The sequence below is a fragment of the Pseudomyrmex gracilis genome, unplaced genomic scaffold (genome assembly GCF_002006095.1).
Source record: "Pseudomyrmex gracilis isolate BER0280 unplaced genomic scaffold, ASM200609v1 scaffold_35, whole genome shotgun sequence".
In the NCBI taxonomy this organism is placed as follows: Eukaryota; Metazoa; Arthropoda; class Insecta; order Hymenoptera; family Formicidae; genus Pseudomyrmex; species Pseudomyrmex gracilis.
In genome coordinates this window covers 487,089-508,528 of record NW_018020619.1, presented here as the reverse complement: position 1 = coordinate 508,528, position 21,440 = coordinate 487,089, and the positions used below count along the sequence as shown (strand labels likewise).

General features: G+C 41.2%; 3 protein-coding genes across 4 annotated transcripts in view; all 3 read right to left on the bottom strand.

Annotated features, from left to right (window-relative positions):
• The window catches only part of LOC109852752 (cadherin-87A), a 191,421-nt gene extending 186,485 nt beyond the window's left edge, over nt 1-4,936 (bottom strand). Inside the window, exons 1-2 of one of the 2 annotated variants that reach the window (XM_020424203.1) lie at nt 4,790-4,936; nt 3,298-3,423 (exon numbers count right to left, since the gene is read on the bottom strand). In XM_020424203.1, the coding sequence (XP_020279792.1) occupies nt 3,298-3,335 (38 nt within the window). In that variant the 5' untranslated portion in view covers nt 3,336-3,423; nt 4,790-4,936. Of the gene's footprint in view, nt 1-3,297; nt 3,424-4,236; nt 4,664-4,789 lie in introns of those variants that run through there. The other variant, XM_020424204.1, reaches the window with a different exon arrangement.
• Nucleotides 4,937-5,831: 895 nt separating this feature from the next.
• Nucleotides 5,832-13,112, bottom strand: LOC109852773 (histone H2A.V). Its single transcript, XM_020424253.1, has 5 exons — nt 13,010-13,112; nt 12,787-12,864; nt 8,506-8,619; nt 7,511-7,640; nt 5,832-7,354 (listed from the first exon to the last, which is right to left on the bottom strand). Exons 1-5 carry the CDS (start codon nt 13,010-13,012, stop codon nt 7,293-7,295), a joined length of 387 nt encoding a protein of 128 aa, XP_020279842.1. The 5' UTR covers nt 13,013-13,112; the 3' UTR covers nt 5,832-7,292.
• A 727-nt stretch (nt 13,113-13,839) lies between these two features.
• Nucleotides 13,840-20,752, bottom strand: LOC109852771 (SPARC). Its single transcript, XM_020424252.1, has 6 exons — nt 20,618-20,752; nt 16,713-16,792; nt 16,369-16,581; nt 16,050-16,268; nt 15,293-15,643; nt 13,840-14,916 (listed from the first exon to the last, which is right to left on the bottom strand). Exons 2-6 carry the CDS (start codon nt 16,782-16,784, stop codon nt 14,860-14,862), a joined length of 912 nt encoding a protein of 303 aa, XP_020279841.1. The 5' UTR covers nt 16,785-16,792; nt 20,618-20,752; the 3' UTR covers nt 13,840-14,859.
• Nucleotides 20,753-21,440: the final 688 nt, after the last annotated feature.

The following is a 21,440-nucleotide window of genomic DNA, read 5'->3' as shown; positions in this document are numbered from 1 at the left end:
AGTATCGTGCCGAGCTTAAGAGCCAGCGTTGGCTCGATCTAATCATTAAGCATATTCGCCCAGTACTGGCTACTACTGTCGTACCAATATCGAGCCTCGTTTGCCGATATTGACCCAATACTGGGCCGTTCGTCAATTCCTACAAGGGAGTGTTTCTCAATAGAACAACTCTTCTAAAAATATTGCGACAGATAGATACTACAGTAGTTGTAAATCCTGCATACAATTTTCATAAGAATCTACGAATTAAAACACTTCTTATATTTAGCACTTGGTTAGTAAATTAATGAACATTTTCGATAAACTTGCAGTTAACAACAAAAAAGAATTTAATTATTTTTACATAAATTCTATTTTTCTTTAAATAAATGTTTGTTACACACAGAACCTAAACCTACAACGTGTTGTGTGCAAACAGTGTGACTGCGCGTATTTGCAAGATGCCGTCGACATGCTGATTAAAGCAAAGAAAATAGGACGAAAGACGCAACGCGAGAGGAAAGGGGAGAGAGAGAATTTCAAGTCCCTCGCGTCGTGGTATTTGGTTTCAATTAAACCCGAGGATTCGCGCCGCTTAATGAAAAATGTGCCCGAGAACTTTCCGCGCGATGTGAAGCGCCCTTCTCTTTCTCCGAAAACGATTATTGCCTCGCGGATGCGTATTTCTCTCGGAAATACCGTTTCGAAATGCGGCACATCATACAGCAGAATATGCACCTCTCCCGTACCGACACGACAGCGCACGCGATTATTGCCTCGCGGATGCCAAAAGCGAATGCCGTGCGAGGCGAGCCGCCTGCTCATTCTTCGCGCGATTCTCGCTTCCGATTTCGCTCCGGTTTTTTAATTCGCTCGCGGTAACTTTCACACGTTCGTACCAAGAAAACGCAACCGTTATGCCAGACGCTCACGTGAAAAGCAACAATTGATTCGCACAGACCCCGATGGTGTAATAATCTTGAACTCTTTCGCGCATTCGAGCAATTTTTCCCGCGAGGTCTTCTCCTGCCGGTTTCACGCGCGTGCGAACGCGAAAGACAATTAAAAACAAATACATTCATCGAAACTGGCAAGTAAATGCGGCAGTTTGCGACCTCGGTAGAGAGTAAAAATAAATAAAATCGATTCAATTCCACGAGATTTAGTATATATTTAATTATATTTTATCCGATTAGTATCGGTCGTTTCGCGTTGCCGAATAAAAAAAACAAAAAAGAGCAACGAAGAAATGCGGTACATGTACGCAAAGAATTGAAAAATAAATCCCTCTGTCACAGTAACCAAAAATAAAAAAAAACATGAAATTATATTGAAAAAAATCGATGCTTCGATACGGAAAACTTTGCACCCGAGGAATATTCGCGAGATTTGGGCCCGGTCCGCGCGCCGGAACGGTTGTTAAAAAAAACTAAAAAAAAAAAAAAAAAACACTGCAACGTCGTTTTTGTTCTCGCGGAGAGATCGCGCGGTGTAGTTCAAGGATCGAAAATCGGTCGGTGGCGCCGTTTACGCGTGTTTTAAAATCAATGGGCGGCAAACGAGGACGCGATCGACAAACAATGTACCGCTCGGCTAGGGCAGAGAATATTGCGCGCCGCTTCCGCTGCAATAACCCTGTATAACTTTGCTTTTACCTCGGCGAAACATACCGCTGAAATACGGCTGGATAAATATTGATGTCCTGCCTTCGTATATAAAATATAGAAAATCCCGAGCGCAACACGACAAAAAAAAAAAAAAAAACACGGCTCGGACGAGAGACACGTCGCCCGCCTGTGTGTTATTTTATCTAATTACACACCGCGCCGCGCACGACGCAGACAACCGTCGTTAAAGTTGTTGTTTGCGTCAATTATAACGCAATAACTTCTGAAATACCACATTGGCTTTATGGAACGCAGAAAATTCGTTCTGATCAATTTGCAAAACGACTACCGGTGGAAAACTGAGGAGAGAGGGAGAGAGAGAGAGAGACAGAGAGGGAGACAGAGAGAGAGAGAGGAAGAGAGAACTGCATGAATAATGAAATTATATTCGTAACCGTAAAATAAACTTTGGCAAAGTCATGATTTTTTAACAGCGTTCTATAAAACACACACATACAATGTTTATATAAGGGGTGATTCAAATTGTGGAAAATATTTATGTGTAAATGTAAAACCATAAAATAAAATAACATTTTTGGAATAGAATACTTTATGTCGCTTCCTGTTATCGTTTATTGCCTCCCCTCCGCTTCTATTTATCTATCTGTGTATCTCTCTCTCTCTCTCTCTCTCTCTCTCTCTCTCTCTCTCTCTCTCTCTCTCTCTTTCTCTCACTTCTCTGTTACACCATTTAAAAGCGTAATGGCGTATACATACACATATACGCGACGTTGCGCCAGAAAACATCGCATCCGGCGATCCCGGTGGTTTATTATCGCGACTACTCGCGAGGCGAACTTAGGACGACCGCGAGTTCCTACGGTAATTGTTCCTGCTATAACGAAGTGTTACATCCGCGCGCACGGGAGAACAAGAGTTCGAATTGAGTAAAGGCGCTTCGTGACCGAGCAAAACTTTGCATTAACGATATTTCGCGGTCCTCGCGTGTAAACAAGATTCCGTCGGGATTTACCCATAGATTTACTCGCGAGCGCGTATGTGCAACGCAATGTACGCGCGCATATAAATTCGGTTTGTATTTTTGAACTATATTTTCTCTTTTTTTCCGCCCCACGAAATTAAACGGAAGATAAACATTAATATCCAAGTTAAAGCACGTTAAAAAGCAGATTCTCTGATGGCAAATAATGAATACACACGGCTCGAATATTGCGGCGTGTTTTTGCATTCTATAAAAAAAAATCTTAAACAAAAATAACGTCTGTGTCGGGAAATTTTGACGTTGTTCTACTTTTATCGAATCAACCTATTGGCAACAGACACTCTCCGATGCGCGCAACTTGTAATCGATATTTTCTCTCTCTGCGAGATTTTATCTCGCGTCTCTCTCACGTCACTGTGAGATATATGTGTGTGTGTGTGTGTATATATATATATATAATTTAAATGTCGTCGAAACTAACAAGTTAACTTTTTAAAAACAAAATATAACAAAAGAAAATCTTTGCAACTTATTTTTATAATGTAATGCAACTGTAATTGTTTTTTTTTTTTTTTTTTTGAGTGTGTTGACAAGTTTTGAATGGCGAAGATGTTAGTCCAACATATTTTTATCATCTCTTTTGCCTTGCGTGCGTCAACATCGAATCGGCGTGAATGCGGCCCTGCCGCGAAAAGGAGAGGTACTCACCGAGCGGCGACGGCTCGTTCCGCGTATCTGCCCGTCATCCTCGAGAAGTCCTCGGCCAGTCGTTTTGCGTGGAGAATCACGGCGAGCAGTTCATTCCATACCAGGGATTCGGCGTTCCACACCGGCCTTCGGGGAGAAGCAAAGTGGTGGTTTAGCGCTCGCGCACCGAAACACTACGCCGATTTTTCGAGAGAGAAAGATAGAGAGAGAGAGAACAAAATTCGCAAATTTCGACCGGCGCGACGCGCGAACAACTAATGGCGTTAGTTCGACTTGAAGATCGCGCGTTTCGAACGCACAAACTCGTCCGCGTCGCGGCGTTCGCGTTCCCTCCGCGCTCGACTCGACGCACTTTGCGTGTGCGAAACGTAAGATGTCGATTTAGACGTCAGACAATGTGAAATGTAAGTAAAAGAAGAATACACGTGCAAACGAAATGAAATAAACTACTAATTACTGATAAATAAAGAAAATCTACAAACACAATTTTTATTGGAAGAAATTACATTGTAATTGGATTACTCTCGATTGCGTTTTTTTAATCTTTATTAGATTCAGTTGTATTCCGATTTTGTTCGTCGAGTAGGCGTTCGTAAACTACGTTTCCTTGTGCAATGTAACCACGCACGTGTTCGTTGATCTTTACTGTCAGTGATTAGAAATAATCACGCGCACTCGAGTTCATGGACGTAATTAGTCGAAATTGAATCGGCTACCGTCTATATATATCGGTCAAATGATTCGTTACGTGAATAAGGTACAAAAATAACAATAAAAACGACTGTCAAAACGTCTGGGCAAACTTTTGTTCATAAAATTCGAGTGTGTTTGATTCAATTTGTTGTCAATAATATTCCGGCAATTTAAGAAAAAAACATTGTCGATTGATAACGTATTTTATATGCAACGCGCTAAAAAAAAAAAAACGAATTATCTAACCTTTCTTCCTCGTTAGCGCAACTTCATGTTGATACAAACAGCAAGTGCATTCAACAAACCGAGTCTCCCGAAAGAGTAACGTCAAACATGTAAACAAAAGCTGCGTGGATGTTTGTTTCGTTCTAAACAACGTCGGACAATAGGAAGAAGCGTCATGCGAGAAGAAAAAAGAATAGCCCGATTTGAAGAATTTCTCTAAACGTCGCGAAGTTGTCTGCGAGCAAGAATCGCTGAGAAAACGCACACGTTCGAATTCGGACAACTACGTAAACACCGGCGAGTGACAATCCGAACGCGAGGCGCTTACTCCAAACAACGATATTAGAGTTTTCGCACGACGAGAAACGTTCTTTTACATACGCGACGTAAAACTCGGACGCTTCGGAAGATGCGAGAGACGGGGCAGTTTCTGTACCACGCGACCTGTCACCGCGCGTCTCCGAACGAGAGTACGAACGCGGCGGCTTTCCATGCATAGAGAGAAAGGGCAAAGGAGAAAGAGAAAGGTGTGTGTATTGCGCGACGCGCGTTTCACAACCGGTCCTTTACTCACCAAAGGAACCCGACGACGTACAGGCGTTACAGTAAAATTTCCGGGTAAGCAATTCGGAAACGGAATCCGGCGCAAGTGTCAACTTGTGTATAAACGTTGCGCTCTGCTCCAGCCCCGTTCGGGCGGGCGACCAACCGACCGACCGTACCCGTCAAAGGTGACTGCGACGAGTCTCCGCGCCGCCGCGAGTGGGGAGCCCGACCCTCTCTCCATCTCGCTCGCGCGCACCGCTGCCACGGAAGCTCCGTCCCCCACTCTCGTCTCACCTATCGCAAGGCACCTCGTCGAAAAGAGCCGGGGACTTCGCCGGCCATTTGGCGCGCTTCTCGCCAGACGGCGCCACGTTACGCGTATACGTAATGGCGGCGTTACGCTGCTCTCGGTATATATACGTAATGCACGAGGGAACGACTATATGCGCACACACACACAATACTTTTAACTTATTGCCATATCTCACCGCTATTATCGAGCAAGCGATCCAGTGCGGGTGAAACTTGTTTCTCATACATACATATGTGAATCTACAAAAACACTCTTCTTCCTTTTGGTTTTTTTTTATTTTTTTTTTTTTTAATTTCAACGTATGTACAAGTTTCTCCGCAATACATCCGCCTGGTTTTCGGAGATACTTTGATTATTTTCTTTTTGGAAGTAAATATTTCGAAGTAGGAATGTTCGCAAAGTTTGTTATTTTCCAACAAGTTCTAGGACTTCTCACACGCGGTCGAAGATTTGATTTATTTTGAAATATAAACTTCACACACCACACACGAGTTTTTATATATGAAAAGGATTTTTAGTAATACAATTTTTATTTTTATTATGAAAATGAATGTTTTACATATGGCTGATATTTAGTGCACTTGCTATATCATAGGTACAATAAAAATTATGCTAAATTATACTAATATAATAATAATAATAATAATAGAGAAAGTGACAAAGTTAAAATAAGAAACTTAGAAGCACAAACTAAAACTCGTACTACACGTGCAATAAACTTTCGATCAACCTCGTACTCATCTCGTCTTTGTATCTATTTTAGATTATAGTTTTGTTTTTTTTTTTAAAAGAGTTGAAGTCAGTCTTTGCTACATACTCAAAAAAATTTGCAACATTTCGACTCATTAAATTTATGTGTGTCGAGAAAAAAACTATTTTTCATTTACTTTCGAAGAATAGAGTCTCAAAATATAAATTCTTTTGATACGAGTTTTTTTTTTAAGTTTAATTGGAAACTATGTACAATCGAATCACACGCAAACAAACAACTTTTGAATTTGAATATTTGCGATCGAAATCGTACACAATATTATAACGAACGTAATTTTGGACAGGAGAAAAGCGCAAGAAAACCTCTGTGAACTATAGATAAAGTGCAAAACGGAGATTACGTTTAATCAGCAGATTAAAAGACTGAAAAATTCAAAGTTTTTGTATCTCTACGTATTTGGCAAAGTGGAGTCAAACTTCGAATTACAAGAATTATCAGTTCTTCTAATTATTTTCGATTTACGTTTTTATATAAATTTCTTTTTATCGTGACAAAAAGAAAACTTCTTATCTGATACGTGTGAAAATTTTGCAAACTGTGTGCAAATTTGAAGTATTATTATAACGCGTGTGAATAATACATCGGAACGTGCAGCCGCTACATGTTATACAAATTTGTTTTGTTTACACACAACACGAAGCATAAGAACGACGCTGTTTTTCTTTAAAAACGAAGTATATCCAAAACAACACTATATTTGTTCAATCTCGGAAACGTGTTTGACCTGCCAAATAGAAATTTGTTCTACAACAAAAATTAGATTATTATTGCAAACCAAATTAAAACCAAGTGTCAATAACGCGTTGAATGACGTAAGAACACATTTCTTGAGAATTCGCACATTTTCTTGGAATTCCTTGAAAAAACAAATTGTTTAGACTTAATTTCAAGTTATCAAAAGCGAGACGAGACAAAATTGAAAGGCGACGATTTAGCAAAAAGCGTCTTCGATGTATTATAAATAACTAAAACACACATGGTAATTGAAAACGCTTGTTTATAAGCTTTCCGCAGCTTCCAATGTTTACGCACAGTGTTCTCAACTTGCAAACTGTTTTGAAAACTGCCGTTACCGAGCCATGCTACAACGCATCGCTCACTACCACTCGTCGAAACCCTTTTTTTTTTTGTTATTCTCGTCTGAAAAGCCCCTTTTTTTCCCTGTCTCGTCCGTTTGCCAATCGAGTAATGAACATTTGTCTTTTTTCCTTTAACTCTCATATTTTGTTTATCTATATTAAATTATATCATTATATCTGTTTTTATTTATAGCTCTATATTTATATATATATATATATATTTATATATGTATATCACGCCAGCCACTTCGTCGATTTAGTAACCCTAGGTACACTTCGTCAACAATCATTCTTCTGCTTTCTTTTGCTCCTTCTTGTTTGCACACACGTATCTTGAAATGTGTTTCAGTTGTTAATTGTCGCTAAATTATGCCGGCTTCTGTGAACCTTTCTTGCCGATAAGCGATTTGTGAATATGTGGTATAACACCTGTAATCAAAAAATATCAACATGTGAACAAATTTGCTCGTTGTGTGATTTGGATGTAAATCGTGTACAAGTGAAAATTAATTAAATTAAAGAGTAACAATTCTACAAACGTTATTACATTAATAATAGAAACAATTATTTTTCAGAAAAGCATACCTCCTCCCGCAATTGTTGCCTTAATAAGACTATCTAATTCTTCATCTCCACGGATTGCAAGTTGTAAATGTCTGGGTGTGATACGTTTGACTTTCAAATCCTTTGATGCGTTCCCCGCCAACTCCAACACCTTTAACAAACAAAAACAAAAAACAATGTTTTGCTCAAACCGAAAGGCGGGAAAGTCAGCCATGCTGTTCTAGCGTTCGCAACGCCATCAGCACTTGTGACGCTGCAACACAGCTCCTAACGGCCGATCTGTATCGTGTGTGTCTGTACTTTATCTCTTTTCTTTTGTCTGTTCCATCTATTTGCTATTTACTCTTCCTTCATCTTTTTTTTCGCGTTTGACGCAATTGTTGCAACATTTTATATTTATATCTGTTAAAATCAAATACTGTTAAATAAGTACAAAACATTAAAATACATATATACTTTTTAATGATTAGATATATTAATAGCACTTACTTAAAATGCTTGCCAAGCACATTTCTTAAGTAAGACCGTTTTTTTTTCGTTTTTTTTTTTTTTACGTTAAAACTGTACTCACATATTGTGTATTTATAGCACGTAAAACACGACGACGTAATATCTATATCATATTTTAGTGGCTTTTAAAACTGTAATAACATATGACGTAAAAAAACAATGTATTTTTAACAATCTGTTGGATCAAACCGTGCTAAAAATATCACCCGACTAATTAAGAAACAATTAGTTATTTGATATTACAATTTGCCGTTTGTTCTCCTCTGCGTATTTTTATGTTTTTGCTCTTGCTGAATAATTTTTTTTTTTTATACATATTGATGTTTTTTTTATATTTTCTAAATTCTATTACGTTGTCACGTTTTGTCACAGTATTTCCGATGTCTGCGTGCAACAAACACGTGATCTTGTGAAATATATTTTTTTGAACCTAATGATTACTGTTTTAGGTATCGGTTATAATGTCTGTCTTCTTCTCTCTCACTCGCACACGTTTGCTCACTTACCTCGGCCGTGAGATATTCCAAAATGGCCGCACTGTACACCGCCGCAGTAGCGCCTACTCGACCATGACTCGTGGTTCTGTTTTTCAAATGCCTGTGAATTCTGCCTACGGGAAACTGCAATAAACCGCTGAATGAATAACCGCATTTGCCTAAATTCTTCAGACACGTGTCAAATGAGATCAGAACGTACGCAGTCAGTCTATCCCGAGACACACCCGATATGTTTTAATACGGTAATGAACTACATGTGTGTGCGTGTGAATGCGTGCGTGACGTCACGTCTATACATATAGAAATCTACAGTGTGTGTGTGTGTGTTCCGATACAAAAAACTCGCAGATTTTCAAAAAAAAAACATGTGTTACCGCACAAATAAATACTATATTTAGGAATTTTGTCAAATCTTAAGAAAAATCTTATGGACACGCTCAGAAGATAACAGATGTTGTGATTAAAGTGAAAATTCTGTGTACTCGAAATATCTTTTAACGTGGATTACAAATTTTTAATCAAATTTTGCATTTTATATAAAAAAATTTCTTATTGTTGTGAAAAAATCTTAGTTGATGTAATATTCATATAAAAATTGTAAAAAAAACCGCATCAAGCAATTAGCGCTACCTATTTAACAATATTTCCAAAGAAGAGATTGTTTCACATGTTTTTCTATCGCGCACACAAGACACGCGTGTTAAATATTCCATCTATACGTAGAAAGCGAAACACACATAGACGAAAAAAACAGAAGTATGTAAAAATAACGTCTAATCTGAATGCGGCGTTCATAACGCCAACAATGTGCATTAATACGTATCCATACATAGTATAGTGTGTTACATCGCCCCGGAAACGGATTTTCTCGAAAACAACAAGGGCTTTGTCTCGAAGCATCGCCGATACACACACGTGTATACGCCCAAGTTTTTTTTATGTTAATTAAAATTACAAATCATTGAATTAATTATATACATTTGAGGTCCCTCTGTCTAAAACAATATTCGAACATCGCACACATGTATCTCGTCAGTTGTAAATTCTCAAGAGCATGTCGCTATGTAAAGTCAAGTAACTCAGCGTTCTCATTATTGCTGCGTGTGATTGCCGACTGAAATTTTTATCTAGTTCCTTTGAGTAATAATCGTCACTGACGACGACGCGTCTAGTGACTTCTACAACCGCGTGCCGCGACGAACGGCCGAACGTTTTCAGGACGGGACGCCGGTTTCCGTCTATTAACCGTCCCGCGTGACATTGGCCGTCGGCCACAGCGTCAAGCAGCTCTCCCAGCCGAGGCTGAATATCGAGCGATAAAGCAATGACACGGATTTCCGCAACAATGTTCCGCGAGACGAGTCTCAGGTCGCCCGAAGCGCGTTGCCCGTGAGAAAATTTGTCCACGGAAAAGTCACGCGTCCCGTTGTCCCGCAATCTTGTTCGCGACGACGCGTCCTATTCCGCTTCGTCATTTCGACATTTCGATAATGTGGCGGCTCTATGCATATACCGCGACTCGTTCAGAAGCGGGAAAAAAAATCCGTCGAATACACGCGCGAATATCGAGCGGTGCGATTTGGCTCGCTCGCTCTCTCTCTCTCTCTCTCTTTCTCTCTCTTCGTCGTCTCTCCAGATTTTGGCACGAAGTTTCGTCATCCGACGCACGCCCCGACGACGCACGCGTTTGAGAACCTCTCTCTTTCTCTTTCTCACTCTCTTCTCTCTAGAGCGCATCCCGCCCGCTGCTCTAAAATTCCGCTCCGAGATTCTCTCTCGTGCCGATTTGTATATGACACACACCACGTATTCTCGTAAGTGACTTGGCCCTCAACGAGATGCGGTCGATATTGTTGCACAATGATTTTGTTACCGAGCTGATACCGTGCCGAAAGCTCATGCGCTTGACACGTCGAAATATCGTGTCTCGAAAGTTTATTTTAAAAACTCAAGTATTTCGTGTGTGCGCGTTTGGAGAATGAGTGTCTAGGAAAAAAAAAACAACGTTCGATTTCTACATATTTAATTTATTGCGCGCATAAATTTTTGCCGTTTTCACTTTACACACTTGTTACAACTTTACCGCGCGAGCAATGTTCCCCGATCTTGTTTCGCGTTTTTAACGTTGAGAAGAAAAGATGTAACATTCAATATCGACTGTTTTTTTTTTATTATTATTATTATTATTATTATCAATGCACCCCGCGTGGCATTTCGGAAATGAAATATCGCAATTATTTTTAACTGTCATTTCGCGCTTCTCCGACACGCAGTTGATCTCTTGTACAAAACTTCGCGTCTGTTACGTAATCCAAAATATGGATTACAATATTATATTTGAACAATTTGTTTTATTCACTTTGAAGCAAGGAAATGCTAGAGAGCGTGATCTCTCTCTCTCTCTCTCCTTCCACGACGTGTGCGTCGTCGTGCGTGCATTAGAACAATCTCATTTGCCAGCCATTATATCGGACGACGAAATTATCGTACAATAAAACATCGACTGCCGTGGAGGTAGTGCCTGCCGCACTTACTTCAAGATCCCTCCTATTCGTCTCTATACGCCACTTTTAGTGCTTAAATCAGCTAAATGCAATCCGCGATCTTCCACAAGGAGAAAGATACGACCGACGAATGTTAAAAATGGAATGTAAAGTCCGTTTTTTTCTACGATACGACGTTTGATTGAGGAACAGTGTCGTCGTGATATCGCGCGCCCGTGACTAATAAATGTTAATCACAATGTTGAAAATGGCGGCGACATGTATAACAGATATCCGATAACGAATTCGAATGTTTAGAATCTTCACGAGATAATTTGATATCTTTCTCTTCGGAAACTACACTTCTTTGTTTACAACGAAATAATTATCTTTCTTTTTTACTTGCCCGATTAAATTTGTTTGGTAAAACATAATTTGAAATAATACACCTTTCAATAGCAAAGTTGTTTAATACTGCAAATGTAACAATTTATACAGCACAGTTGTAAATATAAATTTTTTCAAATTAGCTTAAACGATTATTGTCGACACTTGATGGAGTCACTTTTTTTGCTGAGTACGTTGTCAAACAAAATCAACACGTTTTCTCTCTCTCTCTCTCTCTTTCTCTCTCTGCGTCGTATATGTGCTTGTCGCATTTAAATTCAATTTGAAATTTTTGTTGCGCGAGAATTGTGGAATTATATCAGTCGGGTATAAAAATTGCATTCCGCGCTGAATGAACAGCATACCTCGCGTAGGCAGGCGAAATTCCCTCCGGTGCGATACTCACGACGAACGTCGTTGGCTTTTACGTGCATCCGACAACATAAACAACCAACGATCGATGAGATATCCCCGTCGATTATTGAATTAAAAGAAAGGACACGCGGCGCGAGAAATCGTTGTAAATTTTTGCGAGAGAAAGGCAGAGAAGAGAAACGGTTCGAATTCGCAATTCTCGCGCCTTGTCGCGATCGACCGTTCCGCGACGGAATTATCGCGTGCATTGACAGGGAGGGTTAAAGTCATCAAAATAGGGGCTTGTGCGCGCCAAGCGTGGTGTGTGCGGTCGATAGGATATTCGTTGCGGCTTGCGGAATATTGCGTCGCGGCCGATACACGTAAATAGACGAGAAAAATCTAATCACGAGTACCCGGATCGAGGACGATGACAATCGTCTGGTTGTCGATAGTCGCGGGCAACAACAAGCGGAAGCCGCGCTGGTGTCAGTTGAACAACTCGGCGAGACGAGAGTTTCAAGGCGTGTAATCGCTGGCCGTTTAATTGTCGCGGAATCGGGCGGCAAAAAAAATTCAGTCTCGATTTACCATATAGCGCCGGGGTCATCGTTGGGTCGAATATCCGCGCCGAAACAATTCCGAGGGGGAGGGGAGGGGAGAGGTGAAGAGGAGCATCAGTCAACGTGCGAGCCGGTCGGACGGACTCGCGCGTTTGAAAACGGTCGTGTGCCGCACGCGACGTAATTCAAAAAATTCACTGTCTTGCACGTCCGTTTCTCGAAGGTTCGACGCGGAAGCGAGTAGAGCGAGGAACACATCACCGTCGCGTGCACGCGCGAGAAATCCGCGTCGCGCTCCCGAAACCCGCATCGCCGATTACTGGAGAGCTGAGAACCGTCAAGTTTTTCGCGCCAACCATGATGATTTAACCTGCAAAAGACCGCGGGAAGCGCGTATGCGAGAATTGGCGAAAAACGAAGAGGCGAGAGCGAAACGCGCGCGTGTACACGTCCATCGATCACAACGTCGTGCGTTATTGCGTTCAACGGTTGCTGCGACTCACCTGTAGGCCGGCCCTGGCCGAACGGGAGACCGCCTTTGCCTTTGCCTTACCCGAGTCCTTGCCCGCTTTTCCGCCAGCCTGTTCACACACGAAAATCACGGTTAATTTGCGAGATCTGGCCGCGAAACTCGGCCAGTGAACGGAGGGGAGTCGGCGGCACGTGGGGCTGCATCCGGCGGCCGCGGATGGCCGACGTGCACGACGAAAACTCGTGGATACTCACCATTGCGCGACGCAGATATTCAGCACTCACTCAGCACGAAAGAGTCGCGAGCAACCACGAACGACGCCGTCTAAACGCGATGAGCCCGCCAAATACGCTTGGCGCTGCGAGCGCGTGCTGCGACCGTGCCACGTGACCGTGCGCCGGCTAATAGCAGCGAAGAACGCGCGAGCGGGCCGCCACCTGTCGACGAGTCGGCGAGTTACCGCGCCATTTTCTGGTAAGACTCGTGCGCTGTAACGACTTCGGTTGCCCGAGAACTCAACGTCGTTTTTGGTCGTTACGACTCATTGGAATTTACGAAATACGACGATAGCTCTGATGTACGAATAAGATTGTAACAAATAGAGGAGAAAATTGAGTAAAATATGCAATACGCAATCGGCAAACTGCACAAAAAGCTATGCTCTAATATACATCAGACCTGCGTGTTCATAAACAATTATTTTTTTGTATATAAATGTCAAAATAAAAACGAAACGTTGCGTCTTTTTTGTGTCAGACAAAATAACGTCACAAAGAAAGTTACTTTTACGTCGTACAACGATTCTCATTGTTTTGTATAATTAATATTATATTAAACAAAATTGATACATACGTATTAATTAATTTTTAATAATACCGCAATGTTACACGTGTTTAATTACTGATGTAATTACTATTTGGATAATGTATATCGAACTATTAATAATAAATATTTTTTACTTTGGAAAACAATTGAGAAATAATTGTTGCACAATATGTATACTTGTTGTTACAACATATTTCGCAAATGTTTAATCAAGTTTTGATTGCATTTCCGAGCATGCTTCGGTAAAGAAATAAATAAAGATGTTGAACTGTGTTTATTAGATTAAACAATAAAAATACTGCATATTCATTGATTTGTAGAACACAAGTATGTATATATATATATATATCGTCGTAAAGTTTATTTATTGGCAGGAAAAGGCAGTAAGATTTTCATATACAAAAGGACTGCTTACAGAAAATACGCCTCTACTCGTGGTGATATAAAAATTACAATGTAAAGAGCGCGAACGAAGCGGTAGTTTGTTTATATCTGTGACCGACTACACGACCTTGTGTCTCTCTTTGCAATCGGAATAATATCGGCAGTTATTAAAAAAAATGTGTGGTTTGTGACGCAACAATCGGAGAATCAAAGTAGGAACATACGTTTCCACAGTAAATGTGTCTTGATACTTTTTATCTGAAACATTATAAAAGTAGCTGAGAACGGCCAAATTTCTTCTGTCTGAGAAACTTTTATCGCATCGTGTTGTTTCTCGTCGTCGTACTCTTAAATTCGAATTAATCGAACCACATGACTGTGCGATTTCAGGTATCGAAAGGCATCGACACCCAACACGAATATTCGATTATACGTGGAATTCGAACTCTGCCCGTGTACCTGACTCCCGTGCGGTATTAATCGGTTGCGTAATCCACACACACCGTATCTCACGGCCGCATCCAACAGGACCATCTCTGTATTATCGAAGAACCCCGTTGCCCTGTAGTCAGTTGCCGGGCGCACGCAGAAGAGACGCGGCCAGGCATCAACGTGCCTTCCTCGCGCCGATATCGACTTCGTCCGATGCGCGCGGTACTTGCGCGCTAACGCAGCAATTTTTCCCGCCATTTTTATTCGGCCATTTCGCCGCCCTGCCCTGCGCGTCACCTGCGTCCTTCGACCCTTCCATGACCGTTGGTCTCAAGACCTGCTCTCTCTCTCTCTCTATTGTGCTGTCTCTTATTCTCTTGTTTACCGTATCGCTCGCGCTCGTTTTCTCTCCGTTTCGTGCCTCCCGTTTTTCTTTGAGAAGGAAATTTCCGACGCTCGTCTTTTAATATTGCTCGTGGTTTGCCTCCGCCAGCTCGTCGCATTTATCGTCTATATCGCCCTGAAAATCAACATTTTCGCTGGAAAATAATATTTCTCTCCCTACATTAAAAAATAATGTACATTTTTCACAAATATTTGTGTTTTTTTTTCGGAAGAAAAAACAAACAAAAGCCAGAATAGAAAAATGAATAATTAATCGAGAATTGGTAGTAGGCTCCAAAATGTATAAAATATTAACAAAAGATATGGCTGGGGGTTTAGACAGATGTTGATTGGCATGTTATATAATATTGTTTATTGAAATAATGTATTATATAATATTGTTTATTGAAATAAACAATACATTTCAATAAACAATATTATGTAACACACCAACATCCGGACTCCCACTGGCCTTATCTTTTATTACTATTTTAAAATAAATCCGATATTACCTCGTCGAGCTGTAGACATTTGCCCCACTCGATTAACGTGATCTCATGATCGTTGTTGGCATCGCAAGAGTCCAGGAACGGCGCAATGCAATGCTCGAGGGCCATCAAGGGCGCTCTAATCGGGAAGAGTTCGTGTCTGGACACCGTCCGGTCGTGCGGATGGCCGTCCAAGTCGCACCACTTCCAAATCGCAGCGTTCGTCCAGCGTACCGTGTGATTAGTCTCGGCCTCACGTTGCATCTTCAGGTAGTGCGACGGCAGTTCCTGACGGTCCGCCAAATCGCGCATGATGTTGAACAGCCAGTCGCGCATTCGCCTGGGAAAATCGGCCATGTCCTCCTCTTTGCACGTCTGCACGCACACGAAAAAGCGGATTTAATAAAAATTTATCGAAATAATTGAAAGGAAATATTGAGCTTACGCGGAAAAAAACGATGTCAAGCATCAGTTTAACTGGAACATATTACGGCAGTCCGTGACTTTAATTGAAGCAACTCTACTTTTTCCGTGTAAAAAAACCGATAAAAAATTTGTTTTTTAATTTCAGCGGGAAAAGTCCGTTAATATAGAGAAAAACGGAAAAGTATTGCTCAATAAAAATATGATCATTCAGAAGCGAGCAATGAAATACTATTCGCAGTTGGAGAAAGAGAGAAAGAGGAAATAAATTTCTTCTCTTTAATTGAGACTTCGGTTTGTTATTTGATAACAACATTTCCGCGTTCTGCTGCCACATCTGTGACAGAATAATACTTACGGGCATCTGTCGGCACTCGCCGTAATACTCGATATGAACGTGCTGATAGGCGGGACCCCTGCACCTGGCGTCACCGGTGTCGCAGAAACAACGCGCCTGATAGACCTCGCAGTCGCTGCCGAAGGTCTCGTTGTGGTTGGTGCAGACCTTGCGACGCGGATCGACCTCCGAGTTGCAGACCTCCACGCAAACGCACTCGGCCGTACCCTCTTCCGTGCTCTGAAATTCAAGATACATACATTCCGTGCACGTCTCCGCCGAGAGAGAGAAAATCTTTTAGCGACGTTATGTTTGTCTTCTCCTATGTGTGACGACGAACCTTGCAAATCCGACCAGCTCCGCAGTGCTTTTCTATGCACGGGTCCTGGAGCAAGAGCTGCTTCGCTCTGACCTCGTTTTTGCCATTTTCGAGGCTGACCTCAGCGGCGTCCGCCTCCTCAGCGGCCATTTCGTCAGCTTCTAACATGTTCATGATCTCATCCTGCACGGGCGTCTCCGTGGTGGTAGTGCGACGTCGAGTTTTTCTCCTGCGCTGAGAATTCGTTGCGACGAAAAATTAATGGATTAAGTTTGTGTTTCTTTTCGCACTTTACACAACAGAGAAAAAAAGAGGAGGAAAGAGAACATATAAAGTTTGTGCGTTATAACGAATGACGTTAGTACCTGGACGGAAGCATCCGCTATCAGCACCGTCACCAGCAACGCAATCAACAGCAGTTGCAGCTTCGTCCACATTGCGATTTCTGCGACAAATCGATGTCAATGAGAACACACACGTGGTGCATCTTCGTTGAAATAATCAGCTTGAATTGAAATGAAATGGCTCGAATAGAGAGACCGAATACCATGATATCTGGAGCAATGGTGTCGTTATTAATCCAAACACGTTTCCGTCGACCGCGAATTGTAAACTCCTCAAGTAACATGACCCTATTCATTAAGTTATACGCCATCCATAGATGTCTAAATGAATGTAAATCAATAACAATTTAAGTTTTCGCGATGGATTTTTCAATTTCCATAGGAGAACTGAATATTTCACGCATATGTGATGCAGGCATCGTACGTGCATTTTTGAATTAAATTTAATTCGAATTTTGTGTATTAATTCACACGTTTAAGAAAAAGCGAATATATTCATATTTGCATTCGCGGCACATAGACCGTATCGACTCTCAATACTTTCTTGTAAGTGTAAATCATTTTAGAGAAGTTCGCGTTTTAGAGACGCGAGATCGAATCAGCGAATTTGAAAGAAAGTAAATTCAAAAGAGAAGAAAGGGCCAATAAGAGCCTTGGACACAAATATTTGGTTTCAAAACTGGAGATTAGTTTATAAAACTTGCAAAATAATCCGTCACTGGTGTTCACTGCATTTGACAATCAAGAGAAACGGTTTGAGATTTTGACGAGTCGTGTCTTTTCGTATAAAAATTTAGTTTACGTAAGTTTTATTTTTTCTTTGATTCCTCGTTCAATTATTTCAATTTGTATTAACAATACCCCAGATTAATTTGACTGTGTTATTATACAGAAACTTGCCATCTTTTTTGGAAGATGATCCAATCCTGGATCGAAACGTTAAAATAAATTAATATTTTTTTTTACACAACACCATCTGTGTCCAAGGCTCTTTCTCCCCTTTTTATTTATTTATTTTTTTTTAATTCTGGAGCTTTCTATATCTTCACATCAGAAAGGAAGACTTTCTACGCAAGAGTTCAAAGCGTATTTGCGTTGCGATTCGTTCTGGTCTTTCAAAAATAAAAAAAAAACATAATAATCGACAAGAATTGCAAACACATAATATCTCGCGAAGCATAAAATCCCTATTTTTCTCGGAATAGATCCAAGTCTCTTAAAGCCCGGAAGGGGTTAATATCCTCGAGCTAAATCGGGTGCGGTTCTGAAACGTGTAAATAAATCAGCCGTCGTTTCTCGTTTAATGTTTTATTACTCGCGGCGTTCCCAATTGGCATTGGCATGAAAGACGAATCGCGTTTCCTCGCGCGACACATTCGCGCGCGTTTCGAAAAATCTCTGGATCGACATAACACACGCACGCACGCACGCATCCCGCGCGGGTCAACTACGACGATAAATATCGCGAGACCTTAATACGAGCAACGAAGCGATAACCCAGATATTTGAAAACGAAGTCGTTCCTCATCAAGACACATCCGCGCGTCTTCTCGCATTCATTCCACGAATCCGTAGATAGATGTACAATGGATTTATTTATGTCGCCCGCGCTTCATATTGTCGCATTTCATTTAACGGAGACTGTATAAGAACATGCTACTCATAGCGCTCGTCAGCAATTGACTGCTGCATTTGTCAACGAATAAAATTTCGTCTTAAAAGCTTTGTCTTAAAAAAACGAAATTAAATAAAATTAAATAATCACGAAGAATTCGACGACGAAACAAAGAAAATACTTTTATCTGTGTGTTATATTTTATTTATATACAAAATCATCATTTTTTAACTACATATTATATTTTTAAACATAAGAGAGAGAGAGAGAGAGAGAGACAGAGAGAGAAAGTGGTCAATTGCGACGGCCGCAATGTATATAATCAGAGAAACTATAATCTTATCAAAAAGCCGCTCGCGACTCCGCGAAAAGATTGCGTAATGTGTACTTGAGTATATACGCGACAGCTATTAATACGTAACGCGTAACCGGGGCTGACGGGAGGAGGGTTAAGTTTCAGCGTAACGGGTTAAGGTCTTCTCGTTCGTTTCTTCTCCGTACATGCAGAGAAAGAAATCGGCTGATTCGCGCGGCACATACGCCACACAACATATCGCGCTCATCTCGATGGCGGGCGCAGCGCGTCTGCGATGCGTTGCGCGGCTTCCTTTCTGGAAAGCGCAGCGCAGCAGAGACGCGACTTACACGCTCGCGTAGGAATCGCACACATGGCCCTCTTTTTTTTTTTTTATCGCGCTTCACTCGACGTGGGCGAATCGCCCAGTGTGGAAACGAACAAAAGAACAGAGATTGCTGAACATTACAACGGAAGCAATTCGTGCGCGCGTACAGTTTTGTTGCGCGTACACATATAATTGCACAAATAAATTTTAAAATTTATTTAAAATTATCTTTAAAAATTATTTGTTCATCATAAATTTGTGTCGCTTAAACTTACTGCGGACACAGAAATACTTTGGCTTTTGTTTTTTCGGCGAAACAATGACTCTATTTTCTGTGAAAAACACAAATGAAATAAACTTTGAGTTTTTTTGTCGCTTCGTAAATCGATGCTGTGTACAAAATACACAAAAATGTTGAAAACAAAATGTTTTGTCGATGGTGGCCTCGATGATGTAAACCTTGTTTATGGAAACGTTATTTTCACGTTTTCGCTCGACTGGTCGACTGTTACTGCCCACGAAACGTGTAATCCCATAAAACTCGGAAACATCAAGGACGTACACGTCTTACCTATTTACCATCTCCGCCAACGCGGAATTAAAAGTTAACCACTTTGTTTCGCGGCGCGACGCTGAATGCGTTGATTCGATTAATCTAGTCCAATTTGTTCGTTAACGAGCGGAAGTTTACACATAAATCGATTATTATCACGAGTAATAGAACACAGACGGGACCACAAACCTCCGTTAGATGTTCATTAAACGTCGCACGGAATTACGAACGTCCATTAGACGACGTCTACAAACGGACGTTCTTATGTCTGAGCGAGGGAAGGTTACGATTGCGATTATAGTCTGACGATTAAAATTGTCTGACTAAATTTTCAAACCCAAATTAATCGCGAGAGGTGTAATAATATCTCATCTTCTTCAATGTGTTCTCGCTAGGAGAACATGACAGTAATCCACAACAGAATTTCCGTTCCAGAAAAGGGACACAATTTCCGAGAAGCACGTGACAAGAGAGAGATAATTCAGTTGTAGATATGCGCCCACTGGTAAAATCATCCACACATACACACACACGCGCGCGCGCATGCAGATTTCATGAAGAAAGTGACTCACATATATATCAACTTACTTTATATGTGAAAATTAATATGTTCAAAATGTTTTTTTTTCTCACGGTGACTGCATTTGAAAGATATTACCTTCATCGTACGAGTTTTTATTATTTTTTCTCCAGATAGAATTCGAGTACGTGAAAATAATACGCGCCGCACACTTTCCCACTTTCGGTGATGGAAAGTTTGACCGGAAACCAGTTATTCGACTCCGGAAAGAAAAGAATTGAAACGCGCACGCAAAGAACGGATGAGAATCGTAATAAGCTTAGAAAAAGAATGCTTTTATGATGCGTTTTGAATTCTGCCGATAGATCGCTGGCGGTTTATTTATTCTCGTGCCCCTGCGCGCGATTATACGACTTCTCGCAATTCTCGCGTGTCGACGTATTCGCGGCATATAATTTTTTCATCACGCGACAAACGCTCGAATTAAGTTTGTTAATTCTGTAAACTAATTTACATGTTTCAAATTTAAAAACGAAGGAAATTGTGCGTGCAAAAAAAGACTTTCAATTGTAAATCACTTTTCAAAACGGTCAGCAAACAGTTATCGCGCCATACCTTTCACGCAGCTTCCCCACGAGGTACTTGCGTCAGTTTCCTTACTCGGCAAGCAAGATCGAGATGAGTGCAGCCCTCCAAATCGGTCGCTGGACCGGTATTGACTGCGCCCGAGGCGCGAAGCCGTGCTGTGGCGAGCCTATCGCGGCTCCCGACCGGAGAGGAGAGATGATCTCATCTCCTCTCGCGTTTTTCTTTCTCCCTACACCCCCGTCTGTGTGATCTTTCCATCGTTATGTACACGCGTGTACGATCTTGTACATGCCCTGTCCGTCATGCGTTCCGTCTTACGCAATGCGTCGGGCTCGCGCCGCACACGGCCGACGTCACATCGGTGATGTTTTGAAAACACGAAGTTGTCTCTGACTTGACTCTTTTCTCCTCCGCAACGAGTTGCTCCTCGGCTTTTGCTTAGAAACTCCTGAGAAATCACTCAGAAAGCAATAGATACGTATTTAAATTATATTGAAAATAATAAATCACTAGTGTAAAATTGTTTAATAAAAATGTTTACAAATGCGCGCAGTGAGAAAACACGTTTGAAGTATTAAATCGCACGAGCGCGCAGTTACTTTTAATATTTTAATATCACACGTTACGTGTGTCGCAATTTTTGAACTGATCTACAAAAGTTAGTTAAGAAATATGTAAAATAGAAAAAGTAATAAATAAAGAAAAAGTCTCGCTGACGTCAGAGTCTTATTGTTAGTTGAGAGATTTGTCATAAATCTCTCGTGCGAACGTAATTGCGAATTCCACGGCGACTACCATCTTGGTGTACGACCACGTTTCGCTGCCGATGAATCCCAAGTAGTGCTCAGCG